This window comes from Coregonus lavaretus, assembly GCF_964263955.1.
Source record: "Coregonus lavaretus genome assembly, chromosome: 1".
Lineage (NCBI taxonomy): Eukaryota > Metazoa > Chordata > Actinopteri > Salmoniformes > Salmonidae > Coregonus > Coregonus lavaretus.
The window spans coordinates 10,143,863-10,165,686 of record NC_139988.1 but is presented as its reverse complement, the minus strand read 5'-3'; the positions used below and the strand labels follow the sequence as shown (position 1 = coordinate 10,165,686).

General features: G+C 47.2%; 1 protein-coding gene across 1 annotated transcript in view; it reads right to left on the bottom strand.

Moving 5' to 3' along the window:
- The window catches only part of LOC311120735 (serine/threonine-protein kinase WNK4-like), a gene marked incomplete at both ends in the record, with an annotated part of 96,687 nt that overhangs the window by 21,019 nt on the left and 53,844 nt on the right, over positions 1-21,824 (bottom strand). The window contains 8 exons of the mRNA XM_084157885.1: positions 5,553-5,726; positions 7,270-7,386; positions 11,380-11,515; positions 14,610-14,689; positions 14,828-15,009; positions 15,870-16,266; positions 18,283-18,502; positions 18,686-18,774. Of these exons, the coding sequence (XP_084014011.1) occupies positions 5,553-5,726; positions 7,270-7,386; positions 11,380-11,515; positions 14,610-14,689; positions 14,828-15,009; positions 15,870-16,266; positions 18,283-18,502; positions 18,686-18,774 (1,395 nt within the window). The remainder of the gene's footprint in view (positions 1-5,552; positions 5,727-7,269; positions 7,387-11,379; positions 11,516-14,609; positions 14,690-14,827; positions 15,010-15,869; positions 16,267-18,282; positions 18,503-18,685; positions 18,775-21,824) is intronic.

The window sequence follows — 21,824 nt, the reverse complement described above, 5'->3', positions numbered from 1 at the left end:
ATCAGGCTCGAGCGGCGTCCAGCCATAGGAGTTGAGAACGAGAAAGCACCAATTTGTGTTTTCCCTATAAATTTGCGCAGAATTTAGATTTGTTTGCTAAGCATAGCCACCTCATTCCTGTAATCCTCCACTAGCAAACAATTGCCGCATTGGAAATCCGGATTGTCAATATTGTCCCAGACAAGAGCATAATAAACACAGCTTCTACAGCGTTGGAAATGTTTGTTAGCTATTCCAGGTGAAGCGGGCTCCATTGCAACCTAGCTAGCTAGCTAGTTGATAGCAGGTGTTGACACAGGTATCTGAGTTTGTGAGTTCCGAAGTTTTCGGCGTTGAGTTGGTGTCTCCCGACAGCAGTGTGCCTGTAGCTCCACCCCGGTGTTATAAATTCCTCAATGTGTAACGTTAGCTCCGTTCTCTCCATAAAAAGCATGACTTTTATCAGGCTGAGCATCCAGCTACGAGTGTCATCTCTCGCCACAGACAGGTTCAGAAACGCCGCAGCAAAAGCCAACGGCGATGTCTGACGCCTCCCCGGGGGACACACAAATAGTCCAAATAGTCCAGAAACGTATAAGGCCATATAGGGTCTCAGTTAGAGATGTGGTCGGGTCAACAGCCTGTTTTCAATCAGGTCCTGGTCCGGAGCCAGTTAGGAGAGATTTCCAGGATAAGGAGTTACCGGTCCTCCCGACCCACATGAAACAACACATTGTTCTCCACTATAGACATCCTAGATCCGTTTACTGGAAGGCACAGCACAGCAGACATGTTGTGTTCTGGGGATAGGAACATGTCCTGGCAGTACATTTATCAGGCGCCATCGACAAAGATCAGTGGGAAAAAGTTGTGATGGAAAACTTTCTGGAGGACGATCGTGCCACGCTGACTCTGAAAATGAATCAGACGCTGAGGAAATCCCTGATTTAGGCTACACAAACGCACCACACCGCGCGGCTGCTGCCTCTCTAACCTGGTGGTCCCTGCACGCACCCCTCACCTGGAGTTCCAGGTCGCAGGCAGCCTCTGGAACTGCCGTTCTGCTGCCAACAAAGCTGACTTCATCCCAGCCTATGCCAACCTCCAGTCCCTCGACTTCCTGGCGCTGACGGAAACATGGATCACCACTGAAAACACTGCTACTCCTACTGCTCTCTCCTCGTCTGACCATGTGTTCTCGCATACCCCGAGAGCATCTGGTCAGAGGGGTGGTGGTACAGGAATCCTCATCTCTCCCAAGTGGACATTCTCAATTTTTCCCCTAACCCATCTGTCTATCTCCTCATTTGAATTCCATGCTGTCACAGTCACTAGCCCATTTAAGCTTAATATCCTTGTCATCTATCGCCCTCCAGGTTCCCTTGGAGAGTTCATCAATGAGCTTGACGCCTTGATAAGTTCCTTTCCTGAGGATGGCTCACCCCTCACAGTTTTGGGGGATTTCAACCTCCCTATGTCCACATTTGACTCATTTCTCTCTGCCTCCTTCTTTCCACTCCTCTCCTCTTTTGACCTCACCCTCTCACCGTCCCCCCCTACTCACAAGGCAGGCAATACGCTTGACCTCATCTTCACTAGATGCTGCTCCTCTACTAATCTCACTGCAACTCCCCTCCATGTCTCCGATCACTACTTTGTTTCCTTTTCTCTCTCGCTCTCCTCCCACACTACTCACTCTGCCCCTACACAGATGGTAATGCGCCGCCGCAACCTTCGCTCTCTCTCTCCCACTACTCTCTCCTCTTCCATCCTATCATCTCTTCCCTCTGCTCAATCCTTCTCCCTCCAATCTCCTGATTCTGCCTCCTCAACCCTCCTCTCCTCCCTTTCTGCATCCTTTGACTCTCTGTGTCCCCTATCCTCCCGGCCGGCTCGGTCCTCCCCTCCAGCTCCGTGGCTTGATGACTCACTGCGAGCTCACAGAACAGAGCTCCGGGCAGCGGAGCGGAAATGGAAGAAAACTACACTCCCTGCCGACCTGGCATCTTTTCACTCCCTCCTCTCTACATTTTCTTCATCTGTTTCTGCTGCTAAGGCCACCTTCTACCACTCTAAATTCCAAGCATCTGCCTCTAACCCTAGGAAGCTCTTTGCCACATTTTCCTCCCTCCTGAATCCTCCCCCCCCCCCCCCCCCCTCCTCTCTCTCTGTGGATGACTTCGTCAACCACTTTGAAAAGAAGGTTGACGACATCCGATCCTCGTTTGTTAAGTCTAATGACACTGCTGGTCCTGCTCACACTGCCCTACCCTATGCTTTGACTTCTTTCTCCCCTCTCTCTCCAGATAAAATCCTGCGACTTGTGACTGCAGGCCGCCCAACAACCTGCCCGCTTGACCCCATCCCCTCCTCCCTTCTCCAGACCATCTCCGGTGACCTTCTCCCCTACCTCACCTCGCTGATCAACTCATCCTTGACCGCTGGCCATGTCCCTTCCGTCTTCAAGAGAGCGAGAGTTGCTCCCCTTCTCAAAAAACCAACACTCGACCCCACTGATGTCAACAACTACAGACCAGTATCCCTTCTTTCTTTTCTTTCCAAAACTATTGAGCGTGCCGTCTTTAGCCAACTCTCTTGCTATCTCTCTCAGAATGACCTTCTTGATCCAAACCAATCAGGTTTCAGGACTGGTCATTCAACTGAGACTGCTCTTCTCTGTGTCACGGAGACTCTCCGCACTGCTAAAGCTAACTCTCTCTCCTCTGCTCTTGTCCTTCTAGACCTGTCTGCTGCCTTTGATACTGTGAACCATCAGATCCTCCTCTCCACCCTCTCCGAGCTGGGCATCTCCGGCGCGGCTCACTCCTGGATTGCGTCCTACCTGACCGGTCGCTCCTACCAAGTGGCGTGGCGAGAAGCTGTCTCCGCACCACGTGCTCTCACCACTGGTGTCCCCCAAGGCTCAGTGGCGAATCGCATCTCTGCATGTCTGGCAGACATATCAGTATGGATGACGGATCACCACCTCAAGCTGAACCCTGGCAAGACGGAGCTGCTCTTCCTCCCGGGGAAGGACTGCCCGTTCCATGATCTCGCCATCACGGTTGACAACTCCGCTGTGTCCTCCTCCCAGAGTGCGAAGAGCCTAGGCGTGACCCTGGACAACACCCTGTCGTTCTCCGCCAACATCAAGGCGGTGACCCGCTCCTGCAGGTTCATGCTCTACAACATTCGGAGAGTACGACCCTGCCTTACACAGGAAGCGGCACAGGTCCTAATCCAGGCACTTGTCATCTCCCGTCTGGACTACTGCAACTCGCTGTTGGCTGGCCTCCCTGCCTGTGCCATTAAACCCCTACAACTCATCCAGAATGCCGCAGCCCGTCTGGTGTTCAACCTTCCCAAGTTCTCTCACGTCACCCCCCTCCTCCGCACACTCCACTGGCTTCCAGTTGAAGCTCGCATCCGCTACAAGACCATGGTGCTTGCCTATGGAGCAGTGAGGGGAACGGCACCTCTGTACCTTCAGGCTCTGATCAGTCCCTACACCCAAACGAGGGCATTGCGCTCATCCACCTCTGGCCTGCTGGCTCCCCTTCCTCTGCGGAAGCATAGTTCCCGCTCAGCCCAGTCAAAACTGTTCGCTGCTCTGGCACCCCAATGGTGGAACAAGCTCCCTCACGACGCCAGGACAGCGGAGTCACTCACCACCTTCCGGAGACATTTGAAACCCCACCTCTTTAAGGAATACCTGGGATAGGATAAAGGAATCCTTCTACCCCCCCCCCCCCCCCCCCCCAATTGTAAAGTGGTTATCCCACTGGCTATAGGGTGAACGCACCAATTTGTGAGTCGCTCTGAGTGGCTAAGAGCGTCTGCTAAATGACGTTAATGTGCCCTTGAGCAAGGCACTTAACCCTAATTGCTCCTGTAAGTCGCTCTGGATAAGAGCGTCTGCTAAATGACTAAAATGTAAATGTAAAAATGTAAGTACAGAGTATTCTCTCCTGGCTGCCCCTATCTAGGTACATGTGCTTCCCAAATGGCACCCTATTCTATACACTGCACTACTTTTGACCAGAGCCCTAAACCCAAAAGTAGTGCACTATAAAGGGAATAGGGTGCCATGTGGGATGTAGCCCCTTTCTCAGTGAACCACCAGAGGGTGGGAGAGGAAAGAGGGAGGCCTGTTGGTTGGTTCCACTAATGACATCATAGGATTTCTATGAAGGTTAAAGAGCTTTTTAGTACCACCATGTCCTGATTACAGTGTTACTCATATTGCTTTCTCCATAACTCCTAAACCCGGGAATCTCCTTAACTACCGTAATGTAGGTTTTTGCTCCATCCCTAATCTAGGGCACCTACAGGAGGGTAGCTCTCCAGGAACAGGGTTGGAGAACCCTGCCTTAACCCGTCTCTGTCTCTGAGGGCTTTTTCCCCATGAGGCCCCTACTAAACACAATCTTCTACTTGGGACTAGTGTGACCTGCCCAGGATAAGCACAGCTGGGGAATTGTATTGTAACTCATGTATAATGTAATATATAATGCACAGAGGGTAGCATAAAAGAAATGCTACTGTATCTTTATTATATAGCTCCATGTAGCTCCATATAGCTCCATATAGCTCCCTATAGCTCCATATAGCTCCATATAGCTCCCTATAGCTCCCTATAGCTCCATATAGCTCCCTATAGCCCCCTATAGCCCCCTATAGCTCCATATAGCTCCATATAGCTCCATATAGCTCCATATAGCTCCCTATAGCTCCATATAGCTCCCTATGGCTCCGTATGGCTCCATATGGCTCCATATAGCTCCATATAGCACCATTTAGCTCCCTATAGCGCCGTATAGCATCGCAGTGCTAGCTGTGCCACTAGAGATCCTGGTTCGAATCCAGGCTCTGTCGTAGCCGGCCGCGACCGGGAGACCCATGGGGCGGCGCACAATTGGCCCAGCGTCGTAGGTGAGGGAATGGCCGGCAGGGATGTAGCTCAGTTGGTAGAGCATGGCGTTTGCAACGCCAGGGTTGTGGGTTCGATTCCCACGGGGGGCCAGTATGAAAAATAAAAAAGAATGTATGCACTCACTAACAGTAAGTCGCTCTGGATAAGAGCGTCTGCTAAATGACTAAAATGTAAATGTAATGTATAGCTCCATATAGCACCGTATAGCACCATATAGCTCCATATAGCTTCATATAGGGTTCCCGAGTGGCGCAGCGGTCTAAGGCACTGCATCTCAGTGCTTGAGGCGTCACTACAGGCCCCCTGGTTCGATTCCAGGCTGTATCACAACCGGCCGTGATTGGGAGTCCCATAGGGCGGCGCACAATTGTCCGGGTTTGGCCGGTGTAGGCCGTCATTGTAAATAAGAATTTATCCTTAACTGACTTGCCTAGTTAAATAAAGGTTAAATATATGTTTTTTTATATATAGCACCGTATAGCTCCGTATAGCTCCATATAGCACACTATAGCACCATATAGATCCACAGTTAGTGAGAGCATTGTTGTCTTTGGTTTAGGTGATATAGGAATCATGATATAGGAACCATATAGAATGAAATCAGTGATTTTTATGATGGGAACCCTGAGCTGGTACTGACCTGTGATGCAGACAGTGAGTTGACCCCGTTGTGGTATTGTGGGCGTGGCGCTCCATGGCTGCCGCCCACGTGGACCATGTGCTCCTTCATCAGAGTCTCCGCCCTCTTGATGATGTCACCCATGCGGTGGATGAAACCCTCCTTCTCCGATGGCAGGATGAACTCATTGTGTACCTGGAAAAGACACATACCATGAATAAATCAATAACACATGAATAACATAATAATAATTACATTAATAACACCTGTCTATCAACTCAATGTCTGTCTGCCTGCCTGCCTGCCTGTTTGCCTGCCTGCCTGCCTGTCTGTGTATGTATGTCTGTCTGTACGTCCATCCGTCCTTCCGCTTTCAGCTATTGTCATAAGTGGCTTTTTGTGTAACCTCCACACACAGTACTAATTTGTTGGAGCAGTCTAGAGGAGCGGTTCCCAACCTTTTCCGTTCCTGGGACCACCAAATTACATCGCAGATTTAAAAATAAATAAAATATGTTGTCCATTTTTGCAGTGAATGTAACAAATAAAAGGCCTATTATTATAATAATTATTATAAACAATTTGCATTGTGAAAAGTTATGTAAAATTGCAAATAATAATATTAATACTCCCAACTGTTATTATTTTTTCAACAACAAAAAAATTAAACAACAAAAAAATACAATTAAAATAAATAATCACCCAAAAAATGTTGACCACCTGCAGTACCCCGTGGACCACGTGCAGTACCCCGTGGTTTGTGTAATTCTGTGAATTGTGGTTGGGTGGTTGGGTGTTTGGGTGGTTTGGTGGTTGGGTGGTTTGGTGGTTGGGTGGTTGGATGGGTGTTTGGGTGGTTGGTTGGGTGGTTGGGTGGTTGGGTGGGTGGTTGGGTGGTTGGGTGGTTGGTTGGGTGGTTGGGTGGTTGGGTGGTTGGGTGGGTGGTTGGGTGGTTTGGTGGTTGGGTGGTTGGGTGGTTTGGTGGTTGGGTGGTTGGGTGGGTGGTTGGGTGGTTTGGTGGTTGGGTGGTTGGGTGGTTGGGTGGTTGGGTGGTTGGGTGGGTGGTTGGGTGGTTGGGTGGTTGATGGTTGGGTGTGGTGAATGGGCTGGCTCTCCTGTCAGCATGTAGTGCTGGTGTACTGCACTAATAAGGCCTGACCAACTCTGTGCCAAGACTCGCCTGAACAAAAGCTCACTGTGTTTCATTCAGAGTCAGAGTAAACAGAATACTCAGTGAACACAAAGTTCTAGAATCTACCACCAACAGAAGTAGAAAATACCTAATCTTGCCTACGTTCTTTGTGTATCCCTATGCCAGAACCTCCCCAAGTTCGTAATCACACCTAAATGAGACACGTGTGTAAACTAAAATGGCACGTACGTAAACTGCTTATCTGCTTGCCTCACATCCCCCTAATTGAGATACATCTATATGACAGAGAAACACAGAGACAAGAGTGTTTAAACTGGAAGAAGGACGTAGAGCCTGTGCTGCTATGTGAGATAGGGGTAGATAGTAGTATATGTCAGTAAAATAAGCTGGTAGTGCATCATTTCTCTGGAGATTGTACTACCCTATAGTGTGTAGGTATATTATTTGTAGAACAGTGAAGGGCCAATGATTGACTGAGTAGACTAGGTCTGCGTCCAAAATGGTGTACTCTATTCCCTATTTAGGGCCGTGGTCAAAAGTTGTGAACTACATAGGGAATAGGGAATCCTAGAGGTGACTACTAACCATGACAGCTGCGATGTCCTCTGGGTTGTCTCCGTCCAGGTCGAACTTGAAGGTAACCATCTTGTCATTGTGAGTCTGCAGCTGACACTCCACCACCCGGTCGTCTTTGTCAGAGAGCTGCACATAGAGACACCATCCATCAGGGTTACTTTGTTTATGTTCTGTAGACTAAAGAAACACTGGGGAAGCAGCAGAACATTTGTATGCAGAACATGTGTATGCAGAACGTGTGTATGCAGAACAAGTTTATGCAGAATGTGTGTATGCAGAAAGTGTGTATGCAAAACGTGTGTATGCAGAACGTGTGTATGCAGACGTGTGTAAGCTTCCATTGAGACCTTACTGATAAATACCTTACTGGGGCGGCAGGTAGCTTAGTGGGTAAGAGCGTTGTGCCAGTAACCGAAAGGTCGCTGGTTCTAATCCCCGAGCCGACTAGGTGAAAAATCTGTCGATGTGCCCTTAAGCAAGGCACTTAACCCTAATTGCTCCTGTAAGTCGCTCTGGATAAGAGCGTCTGCTAAATGACTAAAATGTAAATGTAAATAAACTCAGCAAAAAAAGAAATGTCCTCTCACTGTCAACTGCGTTTATTTTCAGCAAACTTAACATGTGTAAATATTTGTATGAACATAACAAGATTCAACAACTGAGACATAAACTGAAGTTCCACAGACATGTGACTAACAGAAATTGAATAATGTGTCCCTGAACAAAGGGGGGTTCAAAATCAAAAGTAACCTGGTGTGGCCACCAGCTGCATTAAGTACTGCAGTGCATTTCCTACTCATGGACTGCACCAGATTTGCCAGTTCTTGCTGTGAGATGTTACCCAACTATTCCACCAAGGCACCTGCAAGTTCCCGGACATTTCTGGGGGGAATGGCCCTAGCCCTCACCCTCCGATCCAACAGGTCCCAGACGTGCTCAATGGGATTGAGATCCGGGCTCTTCGCTGGCCATGGCAGAACACTAACATTCCTGTCTTGCAGGAAATCACGTACAGAATGAGCAGTATGGCTGGTGGCATTGTCATGCTGGAGGGTCATGTCAGGATGAGCCTGCAGGAAGGGTACCACATGAGGGAGGAGGATGTCTTCCCTGTAACGCACAGCGTTGAGATTGCCTGCAATGACAACAAGCTCAGTCCGATGATGCTGTGACACACCACCCCAGACCATGACGGACCCTCCACCTCCAAATCGATCCTGCTCCAGAGTACAGGCCTCGGTGTAACCCTCATTCCTTCGACGATAAACGAGAATCTGACCATCACCCCTGGTGAGACAAAACCGTGACTTGTCAGTGAAGAGCACTTTTTGCCAGTCCTGTCTGGTCCAGCGACAGTGGGTTTGTGCCCATAAGCGATGTTGTTGCCGGTGATGTCTGGTGAGGACCTGCCTTACAACAGGCCTACAAGCCCTCAGTCCAGCCTCTCTCAGCCTATTGCGGACAGTCTGAGCACTGATGGAGGGATTGTGCATTCCTGGTGTAACTCGGGCAGTTGTTGTTGCCATCCTGTACCTGTCCCGCAGGTGTGATGTTCGGATGTACCGATCCTGTGCAGGTGTTGTTACACATGGTCTGCCACTGTGAGGACGTTCAGCTGTCCGTCCTGTCTCCCTGTAGCGCTGTCTTAGTCGTCTCTCAGTAAGGACATTGCAATTTATTGCCCTGGCCACATCTGCAGTCCTCATGCCTCCTTGCAGCATGCCTAAGGCAAGTTCACGCAGATGAGCAGGGACCCTGGGCATCTTTCTTTTGGTGTTTTTCAGTACAAAGGCCTCTTTAGTGTCCTAAGTTTTCATAACTGTGACCTTAATTGCCATCTCCCGAGTGGCGCAGTGGTCTAAGGCACTGCATCGCAGTGCTAGCTGTGCCACTAGAGATCCTGGTTCGAATCCAGGCTCTGTCGTAGCCAGCCGCGACCGGGAGACCCATGGGGCGGCGCACAATTGGCCAAGCGTCGTCCAGGGTAGGGGAGGGAATGGCTGGCAGGGATGTAGCTCAGTTGGTAGAGCATGGCGTTTGCAATGCCAGGGTTGTGGGTTCAATTCCCACGGGGGGGCAGTATGAAAACAAAAAAAAATAATGTATGCACTCACTAACTGTAAGTCGCTCTGGATAAGAGCGTCTGCTAAATGACTAAAATGTAAATGTACCGTCTGTAAGCTGTTAGTGTCTTTACGACCGTTCCACAGGTGCATGTTAATTAATTGTTTATGGTTCATTGAACAAGCATGGGAAACAGTGTTTAAACCGTTTACAATGAAGATCTGTGAAGTTATTTGGATTTTTACTAATTATCTTTGAAAGACAGGATCCTGAAAAAGGGATGTTTCTTTTTTTGCTGAGTTCATGTTCTGTTCACATGGCAGGATGAGCATACTGTAGCAGCAGCATAACCTCCGAGAGGATAAGCCAAGTCACCTACTCATTCATGGGTTTTTCTTTATTTTTACTATTTTCTACATTGTAGAATAATAGTGAAGACATTAAAACTATGCAATAACACATATGGAATCATGTAGTAACCTAAAAAGTGTTAAATAAATCAAAATATATTTTATATTTGAGATTCTTCAAATAGCCACCCTTTGCCTTGATGACAGCTTTGCACACTCTTGGCATTTTCTCAACCAGCTTCACCTGGAATGCTTTTCCAATAGTCTTGAAGGAGTTCCCACATATGCTGAGCACTTGTTTTTCCTTCACTCTATGGTCCAACTCATCCCAAACCATCTCAATTGGGTTGAGGTCGGGGGATTGTGGAGGCCAGGTCATCTGATGCAGCACTCCACCACTCTACTTGGTAAAATTGCCCTTACACAGCCTGGAGGTGTGTTGGGTCATTGTCCTGTTGAAAAACAAATGATAGTCCCACTAAGCCCAAACCAGATGGGATGGCGTTTCGCTGCAGAATGCTGTGGTGGCAATGCTGTTTAAGTGTGCCTTGAATTCTAAATAAATCCCAGACAGTGTCACCAGCAAAGCACCCCCACACCATAACACCTCCTCCTCCATGCCTTACGGTGGGAACTACACATGCAGAGATCATCCGTTCACCCACACCGCGTCTCACAAAGACACGGCGGTTGGAACCAAAAATCTCAAATTTCCACCGGCCTAATGTCCATTGCTCATGTTTCTTGGCCCAAGCAAGTCTCTTCTTATTATTGGTGTCCTTTAGAAGTGGTTTAATTGCAGCAATTCAACCATGAAGGCCTGAATCACACACTCTCCTCTGAACAGTTGATGTTGAGATATGTCTGTGACTTGAACTCTGTGAAGCATTTATTTGGGCTGCAATTTCTGAGCCTGGTAACTCTAATGAACTTATCCTCTGCAGCAGAGGTAACTCTGGGTCTTCCATTCCTGTGGCAGTCCTCATGAGAGCCATTTTCATCATAGCGCTTGATGGTTTTTGCAACTGCACTTGAAGAAACTTTCAAAGTTCTTGAAATTTTCCGTATTTGACTGACGTTCATGTCTTAAAGTAATTATGGACTGTCATTTCTCTTTGAGCTGTTCTTTCCATAATATGGACTTGGCCTTTTACCAAATAGGGCTCTTTCTGTATACCCCCTTACCTTGTCACAACACAACTGATTGGCTCAAACGCATTAAGAAGGAAAACAATTCCACAAATTAACTTTTAAGAAGGCACGCCTGTTAGTTGAAAAGCATTCCAGGTGACTACCTCATGAAGCTGGTTGAGAGAATGCCAAGAGTGTGCAAAGCTGTCATCAAGGGAAAGGGTGGCTATTTGAAGAATCTCAAATATAAAATATATTTTGATTTGTTTAACAGTCTTTTGGTTACTACATGATTCCATATGTGTTATTACATAGTTTTGATGTCTTCACTATTATTCTACAATGTAAAAAAAATTAAGAAAAACCCTAGGTGTGTCCAAACTTTTGACTGGTACTGTATATAAAAAAGGTGCTGCTGCTAAATTAATGTACCCTATTAGCATTCTATTACTACACTATATAGGGAATAGGGTGCTTTTGGGACGGGCCCTAATTTTGGACTTGACAATCAGACTTGACAATCAGTTGTATAGAATAGTCTTGATTGATTAATTGATTGATTGATTTGTTTTACCCCAGTGATGCGCAGTCTTGAACGGGCTCTCCTCCGGAACAGCTTGCCAGCCGTGCGCCCGGCAGCAGTCTTGCCACTCCTCTCTGATAGGCCCTCGTAGCCGTCACTCAAACCTGAGGTGACGTCAGAGGCGTAGCTGTGAAGATGATTGGTGTGTTAGTAAATTTGTGTCATTACCGCTGTAAAACCACTGGTTAATTTTATGTTGCAGCCATTTCTGAGTTAATACATGAACTGAGTTAATACATGAACCATGAGAAAGAAATGGAAACAACCACCCATCAAAACAGGACCAGAAACAGACCGCTATACATGCCAAATATACACTCACTGGAGAGTTTATTAGGTAAACCCCCCGTTCAGGAAAATGAATCGCACCTACAAACAGTGAGTCATGTGGCCGTGGCTTGCTATATAAAGCAGGCAGAAGGGCATCGAGGCATTCAGTTACTGTTCGATTGAACGTTAGAATGGGCAAAAATAGTTTCCTAAGAGACTTTGAGTTTGGTATGATTGTCAGTGCCAGGCGCGCCGGATCCAGTATCTCAGAAACGTCCGGCCTCCTGGGCATTTCATGCATGACAGTGTCTAGGGTTTACCGAGAATGGTGTGACAAACAAAAAACATCCAGTCAGCAGCAGTCCTGTGGGCGAAAACAGCTAGTTGATGAGAATTCGAAGGAGAATGGCAAGAATTGTGGAAGCTATCAGGCCGGTCACATACAGGCAAATAACGGCGCAGTACAACAGTGGTGTGCAGAACGGCATCTCAGAATGCACAACTCGTTGGTCCTTGTCATGGATGGGTTATTGCAGCAGACGATCAAACCGATGATAAGTCCACTCCTCTCAGCTAAAAACAAGAAGAAGCGGCTCCAGTGGGTACGCGATCCCCAACACTGGACAGTTGAGGAGTGGAAAAACATTTCCTGGAAAATGACAGCGAGTTCAGTTTAATTGACTGGCCTGTGCAGTCCCCAGAACTCAACCCAATAGGGCATCTTTGGGATGAGATGGAACAGGCTGTTCGCAGCATGAATGTACCACCGTCCAATCTGCAGCAACTGCGTGATGCTATCGCGTCAGCATGGACCAACATCCCTGTGGAACGTTTCCGACACCTTGTAGAATGCCCCAAAGAATTCAGGCTGTTCTGGATGCAAAGGGGGGTACGACCCGGTACTAGATGGGTGTACCTAATAACCTGGCCGGTGAGTGTATATGCCAAATAAAGCCTAATGTGAGGATATAGTAAACGTCAGTGTGCTGTAATATGGGATCTCCTATAGAAATAACAAATCCATGTGTTCTGTTCAGCAATGAAGCATTTATGTAATGAAAATGTGTTACACAGCCTGGGAGAACATGCAGTACTTTTAAAAAGCTTCATGGTTAGCTAATTGAGTCCCCTGAGTCTCTTAGCGCCGTGGTCCCTGATTTATCCCTCCCTCCATCCATCCATCCACCAATACCTCTGAGGCCAGCAAACATTTACAGACAGACGCTTTACTAGTTGGCAGATTCCACTGTGCTTTCTATCCATTCACTAAAATCTGAATAACTTTTGGGTAACTTTAGTTCTCAGAGGACAAAACTTGAATAAGGGATTCCCTAGACAGGATGGGCACCAGATGACAACACACACGTAAAGGACTTCACGCTGCTTGCTTAGCGAGTACCACTTCCTCCTGATTCGGATCACACCAAGACTCGAACCGAGGACCTCTGTCTTGCTAGCACACATGACCTCCTTCTGGAAATGTTTTACCAGTCACGCCACGCGAAAAGCTAGCTATTCAGCTGCGTAAGTTGGGAGACTTTCACACTTCCCCATGTGCTACACATGCAGGCATGCACCCACCCACACACACACACACACACACACACACACGCACACACGCACACACACACGCACACACAGACCAGCCCCCACCTCACCACCCCCCACCTCAACCCCCCAACCCCATTCAAGGCTCCCCTACAGAGAAGAAAGCTGTTCTCCTCACATACCGCTTCATGGAAAACACAGTTACCAGAAACATCTGATACAAAAGTCCATTGTGCTTCAATAAATAGACTAGAGAGAGGTTGTTGTTTCCCTCAGCTGGAGTGAGAGGCTGTTGTTTACCTCAGCTGGAGAGATTAAGGCTGTTGTTTCCCTCAGCTGGAGAGAGAGAGGCTGTTGTGTCCCTCAGCTGGAGAGAGTGAGGCTGTTGTTTCCCTCAGCTGGAAAGAGTGAGGCTGTTGTTTCCCTCAGCTGGAAAGAGAGAAGCTGTTGTTTCCCTCAGTTTGAGAGAGACAGGCTGTTGTTTCCCTCAGCTGGAGAGAAGGGCTGTTGTTTCCCTCAGATGAAGAGAGGGACTGTTGTTTCCCTCAGCAGGAGAGAGACAGGCTGTTGTTTCCCTCAGCTGGAGAGAGAGAGGGTGTTGTTCTATCAGCTGGAGAGAGAGAGGCTGTTGTGTCCCTCAGCTGAAGAGAGAGGCTGTTGTTTCCCTCAGTTGGAGAGAGAGGCTGTTGTTTCCCTCAGCTGGAGAGAGAGAGGCTGTTGTTTCCCTCAGCTGGAGAGAGAGGCTGTTGTTTCCCTCAGCTGGAGAGAGAGGCTGTTGTTTCCCTCAGCTGGAGAGAGACTGTTGGTTCCCTCAGCTGGAGAAAGAGGCTGTTGTTTCCATCAGCTGGAGAGAGAGGCTGTTGTTTCCCTCAGCTGTAGAGAGATGCTGTTGTTTCCCTCAGCTGGAGAGAGAGAGGCTGTTGAATCCCTCCTGGATAGAGAGAGGCTGTTGTTTCCCTCAGCTGGAAAGAGAGAGGCTGTTTTATCCTTCAGCTGGAGAGAGTGAGACTGTTTCCCTCAGCTGGAGAGAGGAGCTGTTGTTTCCTTCAGGTCAGTCTAACTGTTTGGACACAGATGTGTACGGAGGCGTATGAAGCCTAGAGGTTAGAGGGTCGAGTAGCAACTTGGCAACTGGTGGTCGGTTTATCTCTGATTCCACTGCTGTTGGAAGCACCCCCAAAACAGATCAAGGAACGCAGCACTGACTGACCCTGTGCCTCTCAATGTGTGTGTGTGTGTGTGTGTGCATTTGAGTGTTTGTGTGTGTGGGTGTGTTTGTGTGTGTGTGCGTGGGTGGGTGTGTTTGTGTGTGTGGGTGATGGGAAAGGCAGGAGATTAATTTCTCTTTCTACCAAAAATGGACAATAAAGTATCTATTCTAGGGAAGAGGCTGAGGAGTGTACCTGTCCACAGGTGAGTTGAAGCCGCTGGTAGAGTGTCCTCCAGAGTGGCCATGCTCCGTATTACCCAATACTGCAATACTCTACAAACAGGACAAGGGAGAGGGAACAGTCACATAGTGTATAATGGTCATTCAAAAATACAATTTTATTAATGTACAGTTCAGGTAGAGTTACTAGTCATCATCATAGCTAGCTAGCTATTTGTCCCATGCACACACCGAGGGGAAGCGGAGGGCTGGGATGGTGTGGTGCTGAGGGTGTCTGTTGAGGGCAGTAGTCCCAGTCCCAGTGTTTTGGGTCAGGGTGGGAGGGGTCAAGGTTGACCTGTTGAGGCTGACCACTATCTCCAGGGGGTTGTGGAGGCCAGAGGAGCTGAGATAGCCTTCTGTCTTACAGTCAGCTGTTACAACAAACACATGAGACATCAGCCATGAGCATGTGACTGACCAGGCATGAGACATCAGCCATGAGATTGACCAGGCATGAGACATCAGCCATGAGCATGTGACTGACCAGGCATGAGACATCAGCCATGAGACTGACCAGGCAGGGCCGCACTCACTGACTGAGTGACACAGACGCACTCACACAAAGGATTGCATGCACCACGCACTCACACACCCACACAGGCACGCACACACTCACTTACACAGACAAATGCATGCATATACCCCCCCCCCCCACACACACACACACACACACGCACACACACAGAGAGGGCTCAGAGGATTCCCTATAGATTAACACCATGGTCAGGACACAATGACAAATGTGGAAGAACGCAGCTCCAATATTTAAACTAGATTAACTGGAACTATTATTATTATTATAGGGATCGACCACACAGAGGGTTCTGATTGTCTCTCTGCTGGTCACTAAAAAACATTTGAGGACAATCACGCACGCACGCACGCAAACACGCAAACACACACACACACACACACACAACTGTAGCTCAGTTGGTAGAGCATGGCACTTGCAATGCCAGGGTTGTGGGTTCGTTTCCCACGGGGGGCCAGTATGAAAATGTATGCACTCACTAACTGTAAGTCGCTTTGGATAAGAGCGTCTGCTAAATGACAAAAAAAAAAAACATCTGTACATCTAGTCAGGGCCATTCAGCACTACAACAGATATTAAACCAACAGTTATGAAACCAATGGGCCCTGGTCAAAAGTAGTGCACTATATAGGGACTAGGGTGCCATTCGGGACGGAGCCACATCTTAAATTAGCTGAAGGTTAAGTTAAGTGTTCTCACAGTTGGCCGAGGAGCAGCTGGTGTGGTGGACCTGGAAATGCTGGTGCTGGTCTGCCTCTGGTTCCTCAGGTTCATGGATGAAGCTGGCATTGATGCCCGAGTCCAGAGAGCTGTTGACGGGGGACAGGTCGGGGGTCATCGGGTTCGGGGGGGGGTGATCCTGGCTCTGTGCCGGGGTGAGGGTGTGGACGCCTATGAGGCTCTGAGGGGGCTTTGATGGAGACCTGTTGATTTTCGGGGAGGGTGGCTGCAGTGCAGGCTTGGGCTCCTCCTCTTCCTGCTTCTTCTCTGCGAGGCGGCGCAGTTTGTCACGCTGGCGCTTGATGACGTTGACGCGGTCCCGGATGGCCTTGGCCACAAGTTTGAAGTCGGCCTCGCACACGAAGCCCAGCACTACCTGGGAGAAGGGACATAGCAAAGTCAGGACTTAATACTGATACAAACAGGGAACACATCACATTCCATGAACTACATTTACATTTTAGTCATTTAGCAGACGCTCTTATCCAGAGCCACTTACAGTTAGTTAGTGAGTGCATACATTTTCATACTGGCCCCCCGTGGGAAACAAACCCACAACCCTGGCGTTGCAAGCGCCATGCTCTACCAACTGAGCTACAGGGGACACTGTCTGTGTAAATAATAATGCATAGAGGTCTGATGTACTTTCTGACCGTGCTGTTCTGTACTGTACAGATGTAGGATCTTAATTTGAGCCAGTTTGCTACAGCAGGAAAATAATCCTGCAGCAACAGGAAATGTGAATTATTATGTGGATTATAATTAGTTGACATTTTTGTAGGGGTTGATACATTTTTGGTAAGAGAAAATTAAGTCTGATATTTCAAAGTGGAAATTACAAACTTCAGAAGCCTTTTTAAGCCTCAAATACACTAGAAGTTAGCATTGCCTGCTGCGCAGGAAAATTCTCTACGACAACAGAGATCAAATTAAGATAGTACACCTGTACACTCCGTGGACAGGACGCTAGTCTTGTCATTTGCTGTGTAGATAATCAATATGTATTGAGCGGATGCTGTGTATGTATAGAGGGGCTGATCTGAGGCCCTTTGATATTCTTCAAGAATCAATGTAAAAGATACAGCTGTAAATCACAAAGTGGACCTTTAAACGATGGTGTTACATCCAAACCTGTCCCATTCTGAACACAGTGTTCCAGTCTCAGACCGGCCCGGGAGGAAAAGGGCCCATAGTGCTCTGGTCAAACGTAGCGCACTATATAAGGAATAGGGTGCTATTTGGGATGTACCGAAGGTTGGTGGTTTGCCTCCCTCCTCTCTCAACATCTCGTCAGACAGGCTGTTAGATTCCCATAACCCAGACTAAATGTCCTGGATGATGATCAATGGGATCTTGATGAAAAGGCAGCAGTCAGCAGGCAGCAGGCAGGAGGAAGAGGTATGGAATTGTGGCTGGTGGCCAGGCCGTGTCCTTCTAATTAAAAGTGACCTCTGCTAAGAGGGCTGGAGGACACAAGTCCCAAATGGCACCCTAGTGTGTGGGCCCTGGTCAAAAGTAGTGCACTATACAGGGAATAGGGTGCCATTTGACGCAACCTAGGAAAAGCTGTTTCTTAAGGCGTCCTGTTCGAGAGAGAGAGAGACATTATATTATTAAAGCCCTGACCTCCGCTTTCTTCCTGAGCCACGCTCTCCTCTCACATTTCTACCACTGATGATTAAATGCTGACCACGATTGTAATCGAATCGTAAACTATGTTGTAAAGATCTTGGGGTATTAAATTCTTTGTGTTTCCTGGTCTGTTGCAAAAGGGATATCTAGAGCGTCTGCTAAATGACGTAAATGTAAATGTAGCTATATCATCTGAATTTCTACAGGATATTCATTCTTCAACTCATCCTGTACTCATTATCACCACCGTGTCTCTGGATACGTAAGTGTAACTTCTTTTGTTTATCTCTAAAAATAAGAATGGCTGTGTTTCCACCTGGTGCAACACCGACACTCCAACAATATGTAAGCTGAGTCTACTACCAACTTGCATAATAGCTTTAGTATTACACCTAGCTGTCTCCACTGGTCCTTAGCTTGTGAGAGCCACAACTGGAAACCCTTATTTTAATAATTAATGCTACAACTAGAGGACATAAAGGTTAAAGAGGACATTATGTTAGGCAAGTGTTGTGGGAAGATACCCAGCCTCAGGGCTATATAGTTCACTCCCACAGCCTATAACAGTAGCAGGTATTACCACATGAGTGGGGTACCAAAGGGAGTGGATACAGTATACCTATCTAAACTGATATAAATCTCAACTTTACAATTTCATGGCTTTCTTACTGTTTTCAGCTCTGCTGAGAGCTCTGCTCTGAGTAAGATTTGACATACAGTATGGCAAATAAACCTGCAACTTGAAACGTGAGCTGCTCACCATCTCCTGCGCCACCTCCTCTGGCACGTCCTTGTAGAGTTCGAACAGGAACTCGATGGCGTTGTTGTCCTTGTATTTCCCATGGAGTTTCTTGGTGTCGTCCATGCGGAGCCACAGCTTCAGGCCTGACTTCACCATGTCGTCCTCCTCAGCCAACTCAACATGGATGCCGTTGTTCTCCTGGAAGAACGTGTGCTCCAGCAGATCCTGGATGGTGTACCTGAGGTAAAGGAATAATATAGCTATTAAATTCAATCAACTCCTTTTAATTGGACACCTTAATTGAACTCTAAAGGATTTTATATATAATTTACTTAGCAGATGGCTGGAATGTTATTTTCACCATATGTGTAACATCTCATATGTTTTACGTAATGTAAGGATATTATGAGAAGCCCAATACCTTTCATCTTTGTCCATCCGGATACATCCTTCGATGATCTCTTTGAGCTCTGGGACCTTGACTTTGTAGAAACTGTCTGGCTTCATCCCCTGTAAGGAGAAGCATTCTGGTTAGCATTGCTTATTTACCTGCTTGGTTGAAAATGGAAGGCAATGGTAACCTACGGGGACATAGTAGTACCATGGGGGAATGTACCAATACAAAGAAAAAAGGAATGTCCGCAACTCTGGACCTGACGAAGATCAGATGAAAACGTTGTCTGATTAAATCACCATGGGAACAGAGTTGTGGACATAATAATTTATTGACCTTTTTCTTTAATACGTTCTTCTGAAGTTGGGTGTGCATATCTTTCTCTTTTTTTCTACAGATACAGTCACAGTATGTGCTTCCTCGGATGTTGCCTGACAGAAACATGTTTGGCTCAGACATTCCTCCCGCATGATGAGTATACCTACATTACTGAACCCACAACAGTCCCTTTCCAGTAGCTGGACAACCCCCTGAGGGCGTGATGTCTGCCAGCATGCAGCCTGCCTGCCTGCATCGCACTGTGCTCTGCCTTCAGGTAAACACAGGGGTTGGGAGGGAGGGAGGGCAGGGGGGAGAGACTGTCTATCTGTTGTTTAAAGGGCAGCGGGGCTACAAAAATATTGCAGACCTCTCTCATCACCCACCCTGGTGCAACTCAGTGAGCAGTGCATTATGGGTAAGAGAACAGAGCAAATCCCCACATGTTTTAAACAGCTAAAGTTAACATCACAGCTGTCCTGAACTTACCCCATGTTTATTCAGACATTAAAATAAAACTGTTTGGTAAATATAGGTTGTTTGGTTGGTTGGTTAACAGGTTTACATTGTTGTAATTGTGCAACTATGTTGACTTGTCATGTTTGGCTTCTGAGTTTGTGATTTGCCAACAGCCAGACATTGGCCTATGTTTTCCTTGATAGCCTATTGATTCTGAGACAGAGAATCGAGCTGTGAGACTTTGGATGGCAGGAATGGACTGTATCTAAGGGTGTGATATTATCATTTCACATCTTGAAGTAGGATCAACAAGTCAATGGGTTCTCTGTGTAAATGCATCAGCTACTGTAACTTAGTTATTACCTGGGAACAGCGTGACAGTATGTTACATAACGCCAATGCTCTGAATATCACTATTATCTGGAGATCATTGTGATAGTAAAGGACTCTTTTTTCCACATCCCTTGAACTCTTCCAAATACTTGATAACAAGTAAGTAGCACAAAGGACAATGCCCTTCAATTGGCCTCCACTATAATTACAATAACCCTACGGCTTATCTATTTAACAAAGGAACAGACAGTATACAAGCAAGCAAACCAATTGAGTATTATCTTTTGATCTGACTCTGTTCTAATGCACTCTATACTTGCACAGTGGTCATAACGTCTCTGCTTGTGAATCGAACAGTTTATTATGTTAAAACGTGACATATTAAAAACGTGTTCAGACTAGCAGTGGTAATCTGCCAAGTAATTGCCCCAGACTCCCTTGAGCAGGTCCTTTTAGTTGTTTATGGAACTTTGACTTTATGGATGGTGAGTGGCGACCGATCAGCGACGCCTACAGTAACCTGCACTTAGAAAGAGAGAGAGCGAGAGAGAGACGACGTTTGTGTAGAAGGCAGACGTCATTTTCAAAACACATAATTCTACCATCACCTGCCCAAACCCACTGTGGCGTCACCACCCAAACCCACTGAACAAGAACACAGCTCTCAATGTTCCCTTCATTACTGACTGCCTCTCTGAGCAGTAAATGCCTCTGTCAGCGAGTTACTTACTTCTGGATTACTTTAATAAGGTTTTGAGAAATAGGATGCGTCCCAAATGGCACCCTATTCCCTTTACAGTGCACTACTTTTGACCAGAGCCCATATAGGGAATACAGTGCATTCGGGAAAGTATTCAGACCCCTTGACTTTTTGTTCCGTTACAGCCTTATTCTAAAATAGCTTAAATCGTTTTTTTCTCATCAATACAATACCCCAGAATGACAAAGCAAAAACAGGTTTTTAGAAATGTTTGTAAATGTATTAAATATAAAAACTGATATCACATTTACATAAGTATTCAGACCCTTTACTCAGTAATTTGTTGAAGCACCTTTGGCTGGGATTACAGCCTTGAGTCTTCTTGGGTATGACGCTACAAGCTTGGCACACCTGTATTTGGGGAGTTTCTCCCATTCTTCTCTGCAGAGCCTCTCAAGCTCTGTCAGGTTGGATGGGGAGCGTCGCTGCACAGCTATTTTCAGGTCTCTCCAGAGATGTTTGATCGGGTTCAAGTCCGGGCTCTGGCTGCGCCACTGAAGGACATTCAGAGACTTGTCCCAAAGCCACTCCTGCATTGTCCTGGCTGTGTGCTTAGGGTTATTGTCCTGTTGGAAGGTGAACCTTCACCCCAGTCTGAGGTCCTGAGCGCTCTGGAGTTGGTTTTCATCAAGGATCTCTCTGTACTTTGCTCCGTTCATCTTTCCCTCGATCCTGACTAGTCTCCCAGTCCCTGCCGCTGAAAAACATCCCCACAGCATGATGCTGCCACCACCACGCTAAACCGTAGGGATGGTGCCAGGATTCCTCCAGACGTGACGCTTGGCATTCAGGCCAAAGAGTTCAATCTTGGTTTCATCAAACCAAAGAATCTTGTTTCTCATGGTCTGATAGTCCTTTAGGTGCCTTTTGGCAAACTCCAAGCGGGCTGTCATGTGCCTTTTACTGAGGAGTGGCTTCAGTCTGGCCACTCTACCATAAAGGCCTGATTGGTGGAGTACTGCAGAGATGGTTGTCCTTCTGGAAGGTTCTCCCATCTCCACAGAGGAACTCTGGAGCTCTGTCAGAGTGACCATCGGGTTCTTGGTCACCTCCCTGACCAAGACCCTTCTCCCCCGATTGCTTAGTTTGGCCGGGCGGCCAGCTCTAGGAAGAGTCTTGGTGGTTCCAAACATCTTCCATTTAAGAATAATGGAGGCCACTGTGTTCTTGGGGACCTTCAATGCTGCAGAAATGTTTTGGTACCCTTCTCCAGATCTGTACCTCGACACAATCATGTCTCTGAGCTCTACGGACAATTATTTCGACCTCATGGCTTGGTTTTCTCTCTGACATGCA